Genomic DNA, 19,306 nt, shown 5'->3' with positions numbered 1-19,306 from the left:
ACAGGTAAAACAGTACATACATAAAATCAACAAATATGTAGAAAGAATGATATTTTTATAGACACTTTAGATTCTTGTTTCTTTACTTAAAAGTAACATAATTGCTGAATTTCAATAGGGTACCCCTAATATTACTCTAGTACTACACACTTTTTCAAATATACCCATATTTTCTCTACACCTAAAAAAACACCCTTTCAGATGAAAAAAATTTATAGTTTTACTTTATTCGTAATTCCCATGAAAAAGACAACATTTTTAATAAATATCGTAAGGGTAACTTTTAAACCATTGATTTTATCGGACTTTCCCTATTTCCCCCAAAAAAAATACCCTTTAACGTAAAATATTTTTATAGACTGTTTGGGTTCTTGGTTTCTGTTATAAATGAAACATTTTTACCAATTTTAATTGGTGTAACAATTTTTTCCCATTTTTGTGGTTATTATTTCGAAATTCATCATTTCTTAAAAAAATAACACCATTTCATTCAAAATAATTTTGTACACTTTATAGATTCTTAATTCTTATACCAACCAAAACTTTTGCACCAAGTTTAAAAAAATACCTGATACCTTTCTCACACACAACTTAACCCATAAAAAAAAACACCCTTTCACCAAAAATAATTTTAAGAACTTTATGAATCCTTTGTCCCTGCTTTATCTAAAACCTTCATCCCGAATACCTGTTGAGCTCAAAAAACCAGCACCCTTGTTTTAAATCGGCAAGAACTTTTCTTAGAGCAATCGTATTGACTTTATTTTAATGTCATTAGACTCAGCATCAAAAAATACCTTAGAAACATGTATCATATGATGATATTTCACCAACAATTTTTTTCACCATATTTTTGAGCTTAACCTCCTCCCTCTTGTCAGCGAATAAACACCTTTCCACCCAACTTTTTTGTATAGACTTTTTTTTATCCTTGGTTCTTATTCCAAAAGCAAACTTTTTACCAAGTTTCATGAGTGTAACAATTTTTTATTTTTTAAATGCCTATTTTACCTGTACAACAAGACTACAATATACGCTATTGTTACTTTCTGTTATAAATTTGTTCATTAGTTTGTGTAAATTATTTCTTACAATTTCTAGAACAATCTAAGAACAACGTTTCCATGTTGAAATACACAATTTTTAAAAGAATTTAGTTCAAAGTACTTAGAAAGGATTCTCCCTACATATCTTTACGCGAAATAACTTTCTATCAAAAAAATTCACTCGGGTGTATACGTACTTTTTTTCTTCAATTTTTTTAAATTTATTTTTTCATCATTATCTACGATGCAGCTCGAAAAATGTATACATCGACTCATGTAAAATGTAAAAATGTGTAAAATTTTTAATTTTAGATGGCCATTTTCAAACTCATTCGCTAAAATATATTTTTGAGGACACACACGAATGAAATTCATGTTTTTTGAATAATTCAGTTCGTTCTAAAAATTTAAGTAGAAAAAAGTTAAAAAAATATTTTTATACAAACCTTTTCTTTAAATGATTCATTCAAGGAACTCCTCGAGGAGGGCACCCAAATTATGGATAAGTTCTAGTTCAGACAGTTTTCAAAATTTTGTTTTTTTTTTTCAAAATTCTTCAGGTTCAAAAAAATGCATTAATTTTTAATTAAATATTTTTATTTTATTTCCCATTTTGTTGTTTCTGTTTTGGTTTATGTTGTTGTATTTGTTTTCTGTTGTTTTATGAAAAAACACATTAAAGGTATTGGTAATATTATTATTAATATTTTCTTGTTTTCAAGTTGTTGTTTTTTTTGTTTGTTTTGTTTGTTACTTATCTGTAAACCATTTATTTATGTAGTTTTATATTTTATTTTTATATATAGAATATAGTTACAATAATAATTGTTTTAGTAGCTCAAAAACTTATGTTGTATAAATAATTTTTAATATATTACTTAATGTAATATATTATAAATATATTTTTTAAACCTTTAATTTTCACTTCATTCCATTTTACTAAAATATGCTCGGTTTTTTGTTTTATTTTTTTTTTGTTATATGTTTCCTTTTCTGTTTTTATTTTTATTTGTTTTTATAAAATAGAAGATATAAACATTATATAATATATATTTATATAGTATGTATGTAGGTAGGTAGGTACTTATTGTAATATGTTTGTTTTTTTTTTTTTTATTTTATATATTTTATTTTTTTTTTTTAATATTTCCATGACAAAAGATGTAAAATTATAAACTGTTTTTTCTTATATTATTTATTTTATATATTTTCTGTTGTATTTTTTATTAGTTTCCTTAAATTTATGCCTATTTTTTTTGTTAATTGTTTTATTTTTTATTCTTGAACAGTCTTATATCACTTTTCTTTCTCATCTTCTCAAATAAACACTAAATCGTTTTTTTAAATTTTTTTTTTAAATTTTTTTATCAATCGGTTAGAGACTTAAAGACTACATGCAGGTTTGAAAATCCAAAAAAAAAATTGTTATTATTTAAATAAGAGGTAAATCCTGTCGTTCTTTCTTTTATCTGTCTGTTTTTTTTTTAAAGTTTTTTTGTTATATTATTTTTAAGGTATTTATTGATGAGTGCAAAAATATACAAAAGTGAAATATGAGGAAATTTTTGTAGATTAAGGATTTTTGTGTCTTGAAATGTTAATATTTTTTGTGTGATTTATCACTGGTGAGTTAACTACAAGTGATAACCATATTGTTGTCGGATTATAGAGTTCAACGTGCAAAACAAGTATATTACCATACCCTTGTTTTTTTGTATATATATTTTTTTTTTATTTACAAAACAAAATTTCTCTTCAACCATATTTATACTCTAAATAAAATCAAAAAAATATATAACTAAATTATATAACAAATAATTATTTTTATTTTTAAATTTTCTTTACACTTTATATAACAGACTGAACAACAAGGACGAAATTACAAACTTAACAAAAAAAAAAGTTATTTATATTATTATTTTCTATATTTACAATATTTAAAAAAACATAAAATATTTTCTATATCAGATTTTACTAAATAAAAAAAAATTAAAAACAATATTTTCTACTAAGTGAACTCTCTTTTTATCTCACTCGCTCTTTAATTAAATATCTTTTATTTTTTGTATATATCTTTTCGAGCACTTTTTATTGTTGTTAAAAATTAATTAAAAAAAAAAATTATTTAAAAATATCTTTTGCTCTTTTTTTAATTTTGTTTGTGTTTTTTATTCTTAGGGTTCTGTTCCGGTTGCTGTTGAGCTAATATTGCTCGAAGCATTTCCCTATCTGGGTTTCAAATCATTCTTTTGCAAGAAATTCTCTTCAGCTGGACGTGCGAGCGTCAGAGATTGGTCAATGACTGATGGAGAATCGACTAAGAATGGTGTACTTTGCAAGTTTGCTTCGTATTCGCTTTTTATGCTCACCAGCATTTTTTGTTGCCTTTGGTGCTCTTCCTGTAAAGTGAAAAAAAAAAATCAAAAATGTAAAATGCTCAATTGATTTTGTAAATAATAAGTAGAGTAACTAACGCAAATTATTAGGGAACCCGGCCGAACAGCTCTGATTTTGACGATTTTTTTTTTCAAACGTAGGTAATTAAAAATACTTTAAAGTCTATAGATTAAAAATTGCCGGTGTTGCCGTATTGTTTTTTAAAATTTAAATTAATTTTTTTTTTTTAAAACCATTTTTTTTGCTTCAATTTCATAAAACAAATGATATCAAAAGATTCTCAAGGTAATTTAAGGAAAATATATAAAAGGCAGTAAGGGACAATCTTCCATCGTTTAAGCGATAAATGCAATTTTCTAACATTCTGACCTCAAACACAAAAAAAAAAATATTTTGAAAACAACGGCAACACCTACAATATTTTAAAATACATTTTTAAAAAGCCAGAAGCTCATTCTTATCTCTTAAATTTAAATCCACTAAATTTAATCAAGACTTTTTGAAAAAATGGTCCTCAAACTCAGAATTAAAAAAAAAAATGTTATTAGAAAAATTTAAAATTACTTTTTTCCAAACTTTTTCTAATAAAATATGAATTTATTTAAAAAAAAATTTTGGCCATAAATATTATCAGTTGAATTTCGAAGCAAAAAAGGTAAAATATATCACACTTTTGAAAAAAAAAAAAAAAAAAATGAAAAATTACTTCAATTTCAATGGTTTTTTTTTTTATTAAAACTGAATTTTTGCATTGAAATAATTAATTTTCTCAAAGACTGTGGTAAATAGGAACTTTAAATTTTTGCTATTTAACTTTCAACAGTAAGGGTTATTAAATGAATAAAAAATAATTTTATGTTTAGATGTTGAACTTTAAAGAAAAAATAAGTTACATTTTTTTCAAAACTTTTATTAAAAAAAGTTCTTCGAAAACGAAATACTTTTAAATTTTTTTCATAAACCGTAATACATATTGACATTTCCTTTTTTAATTTGAAATCATAATAAATGCGGCCAAAAAAAATTTGAAAATAAATTCATTTTATATTACGACCAAGTTTAAAAAACGACATGTTAAAATTTTTTCAATAATTTTTTTTTTCAAAAATCTGAGTTCAATTACCATTCTTTCAAAAGCCGTTCATTCAATTAACTTAATTTTAATTTTACATATATGACTAAGCTTCTAGCTTTTAAAAAATGAATATTTGAATATTGTAGGTGTTGCCGTTGTGTTCAAATATTTTTTTTGTGTTTGAAGTCAATTAATAAGAAAATTGCATCTATCGCTTGAACTATCGAAGATTGTCCCTTACTCCCATATATTTTTTTTCCTTGAGTTTCCTAGACAATCTTTTGGCATCAATTAATTTATGAAATTTAAGAAAAATTTTTGAAAAAAATTTTTTTTTTCTTCACAAAAATCTTCAATTAAATTTAAAAAATCAAAACGGCAACACCGGCAATTTTTAATCTATAGACTTTAAAGTATTTTTAATTACCGACGTTTGAAAAAAAAGATCATCAAAATCTAAGCTGTTCGGCCGGGTTCCCTAATATTGCCAATTTTTGAGCTTTAGTTACTCCACTAAATATTTTAAAATTTTAAAATAAAACCAGTGGAACCAAGTCAAAATTATTAATTGATTACTTTTGTTTCAATAGAAGAAATATGTATAGAAAAAAGGTTATTTCAGAGTTAATTCAGTTGAAAATACTTTTGAATATTAACTTTCTATTATTAAAAATGGAAAAGTTAAAAATTTAAATTTTTTTCAGTGCTAAAAATACAAATGCCTTTTCACATGAACGATAACAATTTGATGAAAAATCACAAAATTTTTAGTAACTCTTCGGCGTGTCAACTGAAATTGCAAAAACTTACAGACGTGATCGATCATACCAAAAGGCACATATTTTATATTGCAAGTGTTGCAAATTTTATTTTATTTTCATACAACATAGTACAAAAACGGTCTTGCCCCCATCGGAGGTATCGCAACTGAAAAATATTTGCATTAAAAAAAATTATTTATTGCAACTAAAAATATTTTATATTAAAAAAAAAAAAAACAAATTTATTGCAAATAAAACATTTTCTGCATTGAAAAAAAAAAATTCAATGCAAAGTGTGTGCATTAAATATGTTTTTTTTTTTTTTAAATACATATTCGTCGAATTTCTTACAATTTTGGCTTTTTAGTCATACGTTAGGTTCAAAATTATAGGTACTTGAAATAGCTTATGTATGGTCAAATATACAAAACTGTAAGAAATTCGACGAATATTAAAAAAAAATTTAATTTACACATTTTCCATTGATTCTTTTTTTCAATGCAGAAAATTTTGTTTTTTAAAGCAAAATATTTTATTTTAACAAAAAAGTCTTTCCAAACATAAATTTCCAATAGAAATGAGCTTATTATAATGTGTGCATCTGTGCATAGTAACAAAACATAATAGACCAGTGCCAATAATTTTTGAAAATAAAAAAATTATTAGCAGCATATGGGTGGTGGGAAAATTTAGGATAAATGGTATATGAAAGTTGAAAAATAAATTGCCAAAAAAAAATTGGGGGAAAGGGGGTGGGTGGGCGAAAAAGTGAGGTGGGTGTCAAAAATCATGGTTTTTTACGATTTCTGTCAAAATTAGACGTCCTATCGAAAAAAGTCAAATGCAAAAGTTGTAGGTAGCATAAATGTCTACAACTTTTACTCAAACAATTTTTTTCTATAACCTGAAAAATATTGAAAAAAATGCAAAAATACGATTTTTTGATTTTTAATTTTTATCTTTTACAAAAATAGTTGGATTTTAACAAAACTAGGTTAAAAATTACTTTGTTATGTTTTCTATCTATTAAAAATGTTTTTTGAGCAAAAAGTTAATTTTTGGATTTTTGACGAATTTAATTTGAAAAAATAGCCTATTTTTCAAACAAAAAAGTTACCGCAAAAATTTTTTATTTTTGAAAAGTTTGGAATGCAATTATTTAGCTTAAAAACGTTTTTTAGAGATTGTGTGGAAAAACTATACTTTTGTTTTAGAAAATATTGAGAAAAATTGAAAAAAACAAAAAAAAAAAAACGATTTTTAAGATTGATTTTTCCGTAAATGACAGTAATATTGGCGAGAAATAATTTTCCATAGAAACCAAACTATACTTTTCTAATGGTCATTGACCTTTTTAATTTGAATCAAGCACTAGAATAGCTCTAACGTGAAAAGTTTTTTAGATATTGAATTTTGAACGTCACAAACACTATTTTTCTGATTTTTGTCATGGTAATATGTCAAAAACGTGATGTGATAGAATTTTTCTGACTTCAAATTCGAGCTCAGCGCACAAAAAACTATTAGAAAAATATACTTAGATTTCTATAAAAAAAACTTTTTGACTACTGAAATCGAACGGGGCAGAAAAAATCGAATGCCTAGTAAAAAACCACGATTTTTGACATCCACCCCACTTTTTCGCCCACCCACCCCCTTTCCCCCAATTTTTTTGTGGGCAATTTAGTTTTCCCCTTTCATATACCATTTATCATAAATTTTCCCACCACCCTTATGCTGCTAATAATTTGTTCAAGTTTTGCCTTCTGAAAACCGGATTGGCACTGGTCTATAAGCACTACAAGTACAATACTATTGAAAGAAAGACAAAAATTGAAAAAAAAAAAAAAAAAATAAATAAAAATCGGTCCTGTAGAAATGTGTAATAAACCGACAAGGAAGCCACAACGAGAATCTCTTTTTTGAATTTCTCCTCAATCGTAAAGTTATTTTGATTAAAAATGTTTTTTTCCGAGAAACCAATACTTGCTGTACGACATTCATTGAACCCTTTCCTATGATATGTCAGGTTGCAAATAGTGATTCAGTTGTAGAACTCGGCATGAACTCTCATAATAAATTGCTTTTTCATAGAAATCAAATTTTCAAAACAAGTTCTACCACCGACCGTATGCAACATAATTTTAGTTGAAACGATTTTTTTTTTTTGCATTATTATATCAAAAAAAAGAAAAATTTCAGTTTTCTGAAAAGTCAATATCCAATTATTAACATGTTACAAAATTCGAACGAATTTTGAAGGAAAAATTTTTCCACTTTCCGGCCTACTTTTTTTTAATGCAAGTAGACCAGTTACTGGAAAATTAATCAATATCAAAATAATAATTCAATTTCGAAACACATTGATCATATTTTTTGACAACCTACTCTGCATGATTCTTCATAGTCACTTTTACAATCGTACCTACACTGAAAGAAATTTAAAGTGAAAATTGAAAAATCAACCTTTGTTGAAGTTTTTGACACCTTCTTTGCCTTAAAGCCACAATAATCCTATATTTTGGTATTCTGCAGAAACAGTTTAAGGCTCAAATTTTAACAAATTTTATAAACTTAAAGGCCGAGATTAATAGTTATTTTCAACAGTTAGCCCTTAAGTCTTAAAGGCTTAATTCAGCAAAGACAAACAAATTCAATCATTCAAGCAAGAGAAAATATCGTAGGCATAATTTTACGTCTGGTATATTTAACATTATTTCTGTTACATTTAACTAGATTATGATTAAATTATACCAAAAGTAAAGTTATCCCTGGCGTTATTTTTTCTTCGTGCAGATTTAACGCACGCTCTTCTTTATAGAAATGACCAGGTTACTGGACTTTAAAGGGAACTAGTAACGAATTGATTCAACTGAATTATCTCTGGTAATACCACCTTCTTCAAGTCAGAATGATAAATCTTCAATTTGAAAAACTAACATTTTTGACTAATTTTTTTTGTTGAAGAAAAACGTTATTCTCTCTTCATCTATCTCTTCTAAATACAAATTAAACCTCCATCATCAACTCACACAAATCTCATTCAGCTTCTGATCGGTATTTGGTAGGGTATAATTATTGCACTGTCCCCGTAGCTCTGTTGTGGCGCTCTCAATATGATTAAGGGAACGATTGATTTGTTGAAATGAATTCGAGATCACCTGACGAATATCTATAAAATTCCAACAAAAAAAAAAATACAAAAAAACTCAAGTTATTTAAAAAAAAAAAGAAATCACCAAAATAATTTCTCTTCACCTCTCACCTTGACCGGCGGCTTCATTATAAATTAATCTTCTCTTTGGAGATTCTTGTAACCGCTGATCATCGGGATCGTTTGTTGGAGAGATTCGACCATCCGACGAGCCCGCTGAATGTGTCCGCTTCAGCACCGACGATGATGAATTTGATGGTGAACGGAATTGCCTTGGCAGTGGGCCATCAGCTGTTGGTGGTGGTGAGGTGATTAGAGCAAATTCTTGACAAGATAGACAGTCCTGACGGGGACCACCAGTTTCATAGAAACAGCTACACGTACTATTTGGTAGTGGCGGAACACGACTCTGTGGGCTATGGAAGAATTCTTCCTTAACTTTGACGGATGTGGGGAGTTCTTCGGCTATAACACTGCTAACTCGTTGCAACACTGACGGTCGGTTTTGAATTCCAGACCCATTTGTGCTGGTCGAATCACTCGAAGTTTCATCACGATTGACAATTGGTGACATGGGCGACGGAACCCCTCCAGAATGCGGACTTTGCAGGCCTGCTCGGGCGCTACGTACATTCTTACTCACCACATCGACACTCTTCGAAATCGACGACTTGACTGTGGCTGCTTCGGGTGGGATCAGGGCTAAGGGAGGAGTTTTCGTTGAACGTATTGAGCAACTTGAAGCCGCTCTTGCCGCCGGACTCATACAACTCTTTGTTGGACCAGAATCGCTAAGTGAATCATGACGGACACGACTACTGTGAGCATTTGACGTTGACGCATCATTTTCATCATCTTCGCCGTTCTTCTGTAAGTTTTGGATGAGACATAAAACTGCCTTTTCCAATTGTTGGGGATTCTCCGATGCGGGTATATCTTGCGACGATGAGAGAGGAATTTTCGTATTTATAATGAGAGAGAATTTGTTCTTCATTTCTTGGACACGTCGACGTCCTTCGGCGTCACTGACTAACGTATTGACGCATACAAACGAATGGACTTTATTTGTTTCTTTGTCGATTTCCAGGAAGCCTTTTGTTTGCAGATAAATGAAACGATTATTGCGTGTTAGGAGGCGATAGCATGATTCTCCATAGTCACTTTTACAATCGTACACTGAAAGAAATTTTAGAATGAAAATTGCAAAAAAATCAACCTTTGTTGAAGTTTTTGAAACCTACTTTGCCTTAAAGCTACAATAACCCATCGCACATCGTCCTGATGCATGAATGTAAATGGACTTAATCCCGTTACTTCGCCTTTCATATAACCAGCTACAAGGCCAATCCTTTGATCACAGTCAATGATGCGTCCATCGATTAGATGCCGAGTGCGATATTCAAATGAATTCGCTTCCATGATGCGGGTATTTAGTTTTGGTGGACGTATCAATCGTACCATTCCAACAAGGACCTGATACAACAACAAAAAATATATATAAATAAAATCAATTCTTTTTTTTTTTTTTTTTTTGTTTCGTCCTTTTTCACCACAACCCTTTTTGACAAATATACTTACAATATCATTCCCACTAATACTGTGAAGAGGTATGCTGTCATCTCGTCCTCTAGCCCTTCGTATCAGCTGCAATCCGGATGGAAAATTACTCGATTTAACACCACGTGGCGCTGCGTCAGCCCGTCGAAAACAACCATCGATACGTACAACTTCATAGGTTGTTGGCTCTGTGCGGGGACCAGCTCGTGCCAATCTATGTGTTATTCCACAGAAAAAAAAAGAGAGAGAAAAGGGAAGAGAAAAAAAAAGAGAAAGAATGAAAATAAAAACAAAACGGTTACAAAACAAAAATAAAGATGTTTGCAAATGTAGGTATAGTAGCAGTAGGTATCCCCACATTTTAGTTTGATGGTCGATGTAATGCTGTAAAGCTTGTAAGCGTAAAGGACGATAAAAAATAACAAAAAAATACACTGCACTTTGCTAGAAGGGCTCTGGAATGGGGCGGGATGTATAGGAGTTGGCAGGTCCTAAAAGCTGATAATTGCAATGTCATGTGCAAAGTTTTCTGTATTTTTGTTTTGTTTTTGTATTTTACGACTTAAGGGGATTTTCGATATTAAATACTTAGATATTGAAAGGAGCTTGATGTTGGTTTTACGATTCATGGTGGACGTGAAGGTGTTTTTTTGTTGTTGTTGTTGTTTCAAGGACATTTACTAAGGAATTTCATAAAAGACTGAAATGATAACGAAGCATAGTGAATAAAAACAAAAAAAAGGTTAAAAATTGTTTAGATTGATGGTTGTCTAACTTTATATCTAACTCTTTTGGGATAGAGTTTTGTGTAGTTTGGTATTTTTCTTTTGAAAGATATATTGAAAACCACTTAATTAGTATATTAAGATATATAACATTTCTGATATATATTGTAAAAGAAAGAATTTTCAAAATTGAAAGTTTCTTGGAACTAAAGTAACGATGTAATAAGTCTTTGTATCAAAATGAGGATTTTTTTGTAAATTATTTTTTCAAAAATGTTGAACAAAAGGAAGCATTTTCTTCTATTCCAGGAATTGTTCAATGCGTTTATTGAATTGTTTATTGATGAACTAGTAGTTTGTATCACCCCCAAATTTTATTTTCTCATGCCATACAAAATTGGTCGAAACTCAAAAGCTTAGTTTTCGGCAATTAAAAATGTCTTATATATGTTATTAATTATTATGGTTGAATAAAAAAAAAATAAAAACTTCTCATTTACGATAAAGCAGTAAGATTGGGACTTGAAAAAGAGGAGTTTAGTGAAAATTCTTACTATTAGTTAGATGCATGAATGCATACATAGCAAGACAAAGTTGCTAAAAATGTTTAAACTTTTTTTGTTAATTTTTGTATTTTTATTTTATTGAATTTAATGTTTCATGTCGTCTTACTAGCGTATAAAATAAGAGTACGAGCAAGACGATATCAACGATATCTAACTTTAAGTTATAATTCAACTTATGAACAATCTTTTTGCCTTTTCAGTGACATGGTCGAGTTAAAATGAAAACTGATTTAAAGGAATATTTTTCGGCATTAAGCGATACCATTTAAAAGAGAGAATAAAAATGAATGTCAAACATGAGAAGTACAGTGAAAGTTAAATAAAATGCACGACTGGGGTCCCACATACTTGCTCTTGCAGTTCAAAGCACTTTTATGTTAGTCTACTTGTAGATTTTAAAAGCTGGATCTAAATTTGAAAAAAAAATTGATATTGGGGAAGAACCGACATTTAGGGCAAAATTTTGTTAAATGAAAAAAAAATTTTTTTGTTATTTGACTTTTTTGAGAAAAAATAAAAATGCAGTTTTATTGCCACTGCTTTAAATATTACGTATACAAAGTTTAATCAAAATCGTTAGAGCCGTTTTCGAGAAATTCGTAATATCGTATTTTTTTGTATGGGAGGTATACGTTCTAAACGAGATATAAAAAAAAAAAACAACAAAAAAAAACCAACTTTCAGAATTTCATAAAAATCATCTGTACCAAATTTGAAGAAAAACTATCCACCCGTTTAGGCTGTGGAAATGTGTACAGATGGACGCACAGACGCACGGACGGAATTGCGGGACCCACTTTTTCGGAATTCTCCATCATCGTAATGTTGGTTTTGATTAAAACCTCATTTTTTTTTTCGACACGAAACCAATAATTGCCCTATAGAGCAAGTAAAAAAGAATATGGATGGATGTAAGATGGGTCCATCTTATCAACCCAATTGAGAGGCTCAAAATAAGTGGTCACTTTTCAGTTCTTTGTAACAAAAATGCAAATGCAAAGGTACACCATTTGGTTTTATGTATAAACAAAATTTGACTGTAAAAAAATTATAGAAATTATTATATAAGTAGGTACTCTTATATTTGTTTATTAAAAGAATTTAAATTAAAAAAAAAATAAAATGCACGACTGGGTCGCACGAACTTGCTCTTAGAGTTCAAGTTGCTTAAATTTTTAAGACTTTTTATATAGAAACTTGGGAAATGTAGGTATATAAAAAAAAAAAAAAATAATTTTTCAAAAAAATAAAACAATATCTGAAATCAAATCGCCCCACAAAACAGGTATGCAGTTTTATTTGATATATTAAGTTGCATTTTTAGAAAAAAAAATTTTCAAAATCGTTAGAGCCGTTTTTTAAAAAACTAATTTTTCTTAAATAATTTTTTGAAAAAAAAGTTTAAAAATAAAATTGGTATGCCATTTTTTATAAATAACTAATCAACATCTAAAAACAAAATTTCAAAACAATTCAATGTCCCGTTTTCGAAAATTTGATTTTTCAAAAAAAAATTTTCAAAATTTTTTTTAAAATCCAAAAATTATTTTTTTCAAAATTTTATTTTTGGCATATATTTAAATTATATAAATGCTTTTGTATAAAAAATTTCGTTGAAATACAATAAGCAGTTTGGCAGAAAATCAGATTTGAAAAAAGCGGTCCTATGGCAGGTACCGTTAATAATGATTTTCCAAAAAAACTTTCTTCATCAACAGATAGACCTTATTTAAAAACTAACATTTGAATTTTTTTAACAAAATCGTTGGAGCCGTTTTCGAGAAATTAAACTTTTCCGAAATTTTTATATGGCAGGTACCGTTATTTTTGGTCCAAAAAAATTAATTCCAAAAACCCCTCTGGAGAGTCACCAAAAACTGCTACATAGCAAGTTTGAAGGCAATCGGTCCATCCGTTTAGGCTCTAGCTCCTTATACAGACAGACAGACTGACAGACTGACAGACTGACAGACTGGCAGACTGGCAGACTGACAGACTGACAGACTGACAGACTGACAGACTGACAGACTGACAGACTGACAGACTGACAGACTGACAGACTGACAGACTGACAGACTGACAGACTGACAGACAGACGGACAGACGGACTTCCGGGACCCAATTTTTTGGCATTGTCTATCATCGTAATGTCCTGGAAAAATGTTATCTCAACTTTTTTTTTTGTACGAATGCATAACTTGATATATAGTACCTATATCGCAAGTAAAAAATCTTAAAAATAGTATTGAATCGTTTATTTCAGAAACACTTTTTTCAAAAAAAATTTTTTCGTTCAGTTATGGCGATAGAAACTATGAGAAAAACCATAAAACCCAGTTTTGATCCATGGAAGTCGGTTTTGTTTTTTTTTTTTTTTGATAAAAATGATTATTTGTTTTTTAAAGAACAATTTTCAAAAATGTTAAGTTATTTATGAATTAACATAACACGGTGTTACAAAAATGAGGTTTCAAAATATACGCGGGCGGAGACCTATCAGGTTTTGTAGAGCTAGTTGCACTGATTACGAAACGGTATTTGAAAATCCCCTAACACCCCCAAAATCTGGAGTTACGGGCAAAAAACGGTTTTTTGGACCTTCACCCATTGAAAAAATTTTCACACACAAAACTGCCTCAATTGATTCCTTATCGAACAGTGAAAACTATATGTTTCTATGTCTTCTAGTTTTCGAGAAAATTGAAAAATAAAAACAAATAAAAACAAAAAATATTTTGAAAAAAGAAAAATCTGATAAAATAATTTTCCAATTTTCTCAAAAACAAGAAGACATAGAAACATATAGTTTTCACTGTTCGATAAGGAATCAATTGAGGCAGTTTTCTGTGTAAGTAATTTGTTTACTAAAATTCACAGTCTGGACAAAAATAGTATAAAATGAGTTTTAAAAATTTTTTTTTCGCCAATTTTTATTTTTGAAATCGATTATTTCAAAAACTATTGGTTATGTTATATTGATTTAAAAATTAGAATCAAATGTACAATTTTTCCTTTCGGAAATGGTATCATTTATTACTGTAAGTGTTGCCGTTGTTTTTAAATATTTTTTTTTTATTTTGATAATTTTTTTTTAGAAAACTGCCCCTCCCACCTAAACGGGGGAAGATAGACCCCCCTTCCAAAGAAAAAAATGTTTGTATTGAGCTCCTCTACAAAAACCCGTTAGCAAATCCTGGCGCCCAGGTTATCCTACTACGTGCCGAAACAACATTTTTGTTCTATACCTAAAAGTTCGAATTTCTGTATCTGGGTTGAAATCGAAAATTTTTTTTTTCTAAACCAATTTTGGAGTGATTTTCATAAAAAATACCTCGATTGATTGGGAAATAGATATAGTTTATGAATATATTTTTTAAATAGCATGTTGTTTTAAAAACATATACTTTAAATTGATGCCGAAGTTGGGCAAATGACAAAAAAAATGGAATTTTTGAACTTTGACAGCTTATAAATTCTAAGTGGTTTAACCGAGTTACATGTTTTATACATTGTTGAAAAGGTATATTTATCTTCTATCAGAAAGATAGAAATCGAAAATGGGTAAAAAATTGTCGAAGCTAGAATTTTTTCAATGGGTGAAGGTCCAAAAAACCGTTTTTTGCCCGTAACTCCAGATTTTGGGGGTGTTAGGGGATTTTCAAATACCGTTTCGTAATCAGTGCGACTAGCTCTACAAAACCTGATAGGTCTCCGCCCGCGTATATTTTGAGTGTTACACCGTGTAATTATATAAACAAGAGTTCGCAAAAGTTTGAAACCCGTTTTGAAAAATTGGATTTTCAAAAAAAAAAAAAATAAATAAATACTAAATAAAATGATGTGAGCAATAAAATCATCGTTTACATCGTACCTACTATAACTTTTTAAACTATGTATAATTTCAAATTGCATGTGAATTTTTCATTTTGCATATTTGTCCGGATATATACATATATTCGTGTTTAAAATTTTTGAGAACCTGTGACATTTGTCATTCACATTAATGAAAGCTTTTGCATTTGTCAGACCTGCGCAGCCATGTATTTATGAAGGCGCATTCTATATTCATTTTGTGGGACTTATTGAATATAGTAAACGCCGCACAATCGGATTAAGACTGAAAACCCGGTTTGCTTTACCTTCAGGCGTTCCGCAATTTCCGACGATTTAAATTTTAATTCCTGTTAAAACCTTTCAAATGATATAGTAAAAATGAAGTTTAATGTTTAAAAACCTTGAATTCAAAAACTAAAAAATAGCAAAAATAGTTTTTTTTTCCAAATTTTGTCCACTTTCACATCGATTTTAAACATTATATAATTGAAAAAAAAAAAAAATTTATATTTAGTTAGTAGTTTAAAAAAAAAAAAAATCATGTGTGCAATTCACACGTGGTTGAAGTGAAACCTTAAAAATCATTTTTCTTGCAAAAAGATATCGAAAAAATATAACTTTTTTTATTCCATCACTTTTTTTATATGACAACCTACAATAAATTTTATACCACCTGAAAGCTTATTGTCTTAGCTCAAAATATATATATCGATCAGGGTTATGAGACATCTACAAAAAGAGCTAGAATTTTTTTAACTCAATCTATTTTCATCAACTATAATTTTATCTTCCCACGCTATTGAATCAATTTTTTTCAGTGACAACTTATAAAAAATTTAATACCATCTAAAAGCTTATTGTCTTAGCTTAAAATATATATATCGATCAAGTCTCTGAGACATCTACAAAAAGATGTAGACACTTTTGAACTCAATCTATTTTCATCAATAAAAGCAAAAAAAAAAAAAACATGTATTTTTATGTTCTCATGCTATGGAATCAATTTTTTTCAATGACAACCTTTATTAAATTTTATATCATGTGAAAGCTTATTATTTCACCTTTTACATGACTTTTCAATCTTATCTCTGTGATGATGTGTTTATACTTTTGTTCCAAATGCATAAACAATAAAAATGGTTGCAAATGATTTGAAAACAAAATTTGCATCCAATGCGTACGGCCGGCGGCGCGGCGTTATCACATGTTTTTTTCTTTAAAACTTCTTACTAAACTTCTGAAAACTAGTTTGAAGACTAGTTTTTCAAAAATCATAATACATTTGCTTTAATTTAGATAAAAGGGTAAAAATGAAGTTCTGTGGCCTATAGCGCTTATAATTGAGGCGCTCAGCGCCAAAACGGTCTAACCCACATTTTCAAAAAAATTAAACGGAGTACACAGATCGAACCGCAATAAAACAATTTATAAGACAAAAAAAAAACATTCCCACTAAATTATGTAAATTAGAGTTAAAATTAGACCCAAAAACTAACTCTTATTGTCACTCTAGTAGAAGCTATTTTGGCTTCACAGACAAAATTGCCTAAACTTCTACTTATAACAAGTTTAGTTTCGGAATAAAAAGTTTCGGAATAAAAAAAAAAAAACACTCCTAACTAAAAATTAAAAAAATATTTTTTTTTTAACTATTAGGTACAAGCCATTAAAAAAGGAACACTGATAATATGATTTTTGGGGTTAGGCCGTTTTGGCGCTGACCGCCTCAATTTACAAGCAATTTTTCACAAGTAAAGTTGTAAAATAATTAAAAAATTATGTTTTACCAATTCTTAAATATATAAAAAAAAGTTACAAATTTGTTTTTAAAAAATACAACTTCAAATTTGTGATTGTAAATTGTATTTGGTTCAATAGGCCACTGGCTTTTCAAAACTATATATCTTGGTACTGTAAGTTTCAAAATTTTTGTTTGAAGTCAATTAATTTAAAAATTGAGATTAATTCCTGTCCTATCTGTGCTAATTGGGCTCTCAAATGGGTTTGCTTATGCCCGCCTACCTCCTGTAGAACTTAAACATTTTTAAACTAGGCAAAAGCTGATATAAGCTTGTCGGTTTCCAACAACAGGGTTATTCTCAAAGATACTAATTGACGGCACGCAATCCATCAGAATTCTTGAGAAAAAGAGGTTGTCTGTAAAGCCGTTTTACGGACGATGATTTTACGTGATAACGTCGTAAGAAAACAGGTTGTGTGCTTTTAAAATGAGCTATTTGAAGGGTTTATTTATTTCAAACAATCATAATTTACAAGAAAAAGCTAAAAAAAAATACCTTTTTTTTTTCTCATTATATTAATTTTTTTTATTTTAAAAGCTCAAAAAAAAAAAATTATACCATTAAAAAGCCAAATATTTCTTCTAAATAATAAAACCATTTTTTAAATTTTTACAATGAGCAAAAAGTATTAAAATAATTTATTGAAAACAATCATTTTCATCAAAAAAAAGCAAAGAAAACATGTAAATTTATCTTCTCACGCTATTAAATCCATTTTTTTTAACAATCTATAAAAATGTTTACACCATCTGAAAGCTTATTGTCTTAGCTAAAAATATATATATAGATCAAGTCTATGAGACATCTACAAAAAGAGCTAGAATTTTTTAAACTCGATGAAATTTCATCAAAAAAAGCAAAAAAACATTTATTTTTATGTTCTCATGCTATTAAATGAATTTTTTCCCTAACAACCTATACATTTTATACCATGTGAAAGCTTATTGTTTCAACTTTCAAATGACGTATCAATCTCATTTCAAAGATGCCTACAAGAGAAGTTAGAATTTTTTAAAGTCAACCATGTGGAATTTCCAGACTGAGATTACGGTACTTCCCACACTGGTGGCTGTTCGGGGGGCAACAGATCTCCCCTGGTAATTTGAGGTTTTTCGCAAGTTTCTTGATTTAACATTGTGTGGCTTGTAGTTAGTCTAGCGTTATGTGTGATATACCAATTGAAAGGTAATTGTATTAGGATGCTCATAAAAGTTTTATCTGCTCTTGGTCAAAAGTTATAGCCTGTTGAATTCTAAAATGTTACTTTACCGTTAGGTATCTCAAAATTGTGTGGACGAAAATGATTGAAACTTCGCACACATATCGTAGTCATGGTCTATCATTACTCCATATACTTTATTCCTGTATCTATTAAAGAAAAAAATATAAAAATAAAAAACGATGAAAATCGGTTAAAAACGGTCAAAAAACGTGTTTTTTAAAAACTTGTTTCTTCCGTTAATCAGTCAAAACTCACTAAACGATTCCAAGATTTTGCACATGTATGCATAAAAAAACCTACATGTCCTATAAGTTTGAGATTTTTTGAAAGCTCCAATCAAACGCTAAAAATCAAAAAATAACCCAAAATTACCCCTAAAAAACAAGGTGTTTTTCAAAAATTCATATTTCGAAACGCAGAGTGTTGGAAAAAAAATCCGTATAAGACACCTAATTTTTTTTCCCTCACCTTTCACCTGGCATCTTTAGAATTTTCAAAAAAAATTTCCTTTACCCAAAATCATCATTTTGTCATAGCCCCAACACGTGTACAACGTTCAAACAAAACGTTATAGCTTAGTTTAAAATTTTTTTCTTAAATGCAGTTATTCTTAAATTAATCTCATCTATCTATAGAAAAAAAAAAACAATTCTCTACGACTTCGCGTTTCGATTTTAGCCCAAATTTAATCTTTCCGTTTTACCCCTGTTTACCCTATTAAATGACGGAATTTTTAAAAATCCTTCATTTGGATTAGGCTTTAGATTATTATCTTTCAAATAAGCTATAGAAGATTTTTGTATCTCTAATAGTTTATTTTTAATTTTGAATTTAAATTTTTTGCCGCACTGCGAAAGTGCGAGAGTGTAACGCTAGAAAATGGCGTCACTTTTTTGTGGTGGCTGCCACATGGTTCATCGATTTATAAGACGTTATCACGTCAAAAACTGTTCAAGAATCACTAAGGTGAGAAACTCTAGGGAATAGTCTGTGGGATCCTAATGGAAACCCTTATAAAAAATAATTCTAATATAAAATCTAATGTAACCTGTATGGCTTTTATTTTTAAATGTCACTTCTAAACTATCTTTTTACGACCAAAAGAGCTTCATCTGCATTTATCTGTCTCTGTACTTAAGATACACCAACTGGTACCTAAACTCAACG

General features: G+C 29.0%; 1 protein-coding gene across 5 annotated transcripts in view; it reads right to left on the bottom strand.

The window, feature by feature from the left end:
* Positions 1–2,140: 2,140 nt before the first annotated feature.
* The window catches only part of LOC129911561 (neuronal PAS domain-containing protein 2-like), a 197,322-nt gene continuing 180,156 nt past the window's right edge, over positions 2,141–19,306 (bottom strand). For 4 of the 5 annotated variants that reach the window (XM_055989391.1, XM_055989390.1, XM_055989392.1 and 1 more), the window contains 5 exons: positions 10,012–10,204; positions 9,675–9,906; positions 8,545–9,609; positions 8,312–8,451; positions 2,141–3,445 (listed from right to left, as the gene is read on the bottom strand). In XM_055989391.1, coding sequence (XP_055845366.1) covers positions 3,272–3,445; positions 8,312–8,451; positions 8,545–9,609; positions 9,675–9,906; positions 10,012–10,204 — 1,804 coding nt within the window. In that variant the 3' untranslated portion in view covers positions 2,141–3,271. Of the gene's footprint in view, positions 3,446–8,311; positions 8,452–8,537; positions 9,610–9,674; positions 9,907–10,011; positions 10,205–19,306 lie in introns of all 5 variants that reach the window. The other variant, XR_008771668.1, reaches the window with a different exon arrangement.

Source organism: Episyrphus balteatus, chromosome 2 (assembly GCF_945859705.1).
Source record: "Episyrphus balteatus chromosome 2, idEpiBalt1.1, whole genome shotgun sequence".
NCBI classification, from domain to species: Eukaryota; Metazoa; Arthropoda; class Insecta; order Diptera; family Syrphidae; genus Episyrphus; species Episyrphus balteatus.
This window is presented reverse-complemented; position numbering and strand designations above follow the sequence as displayed.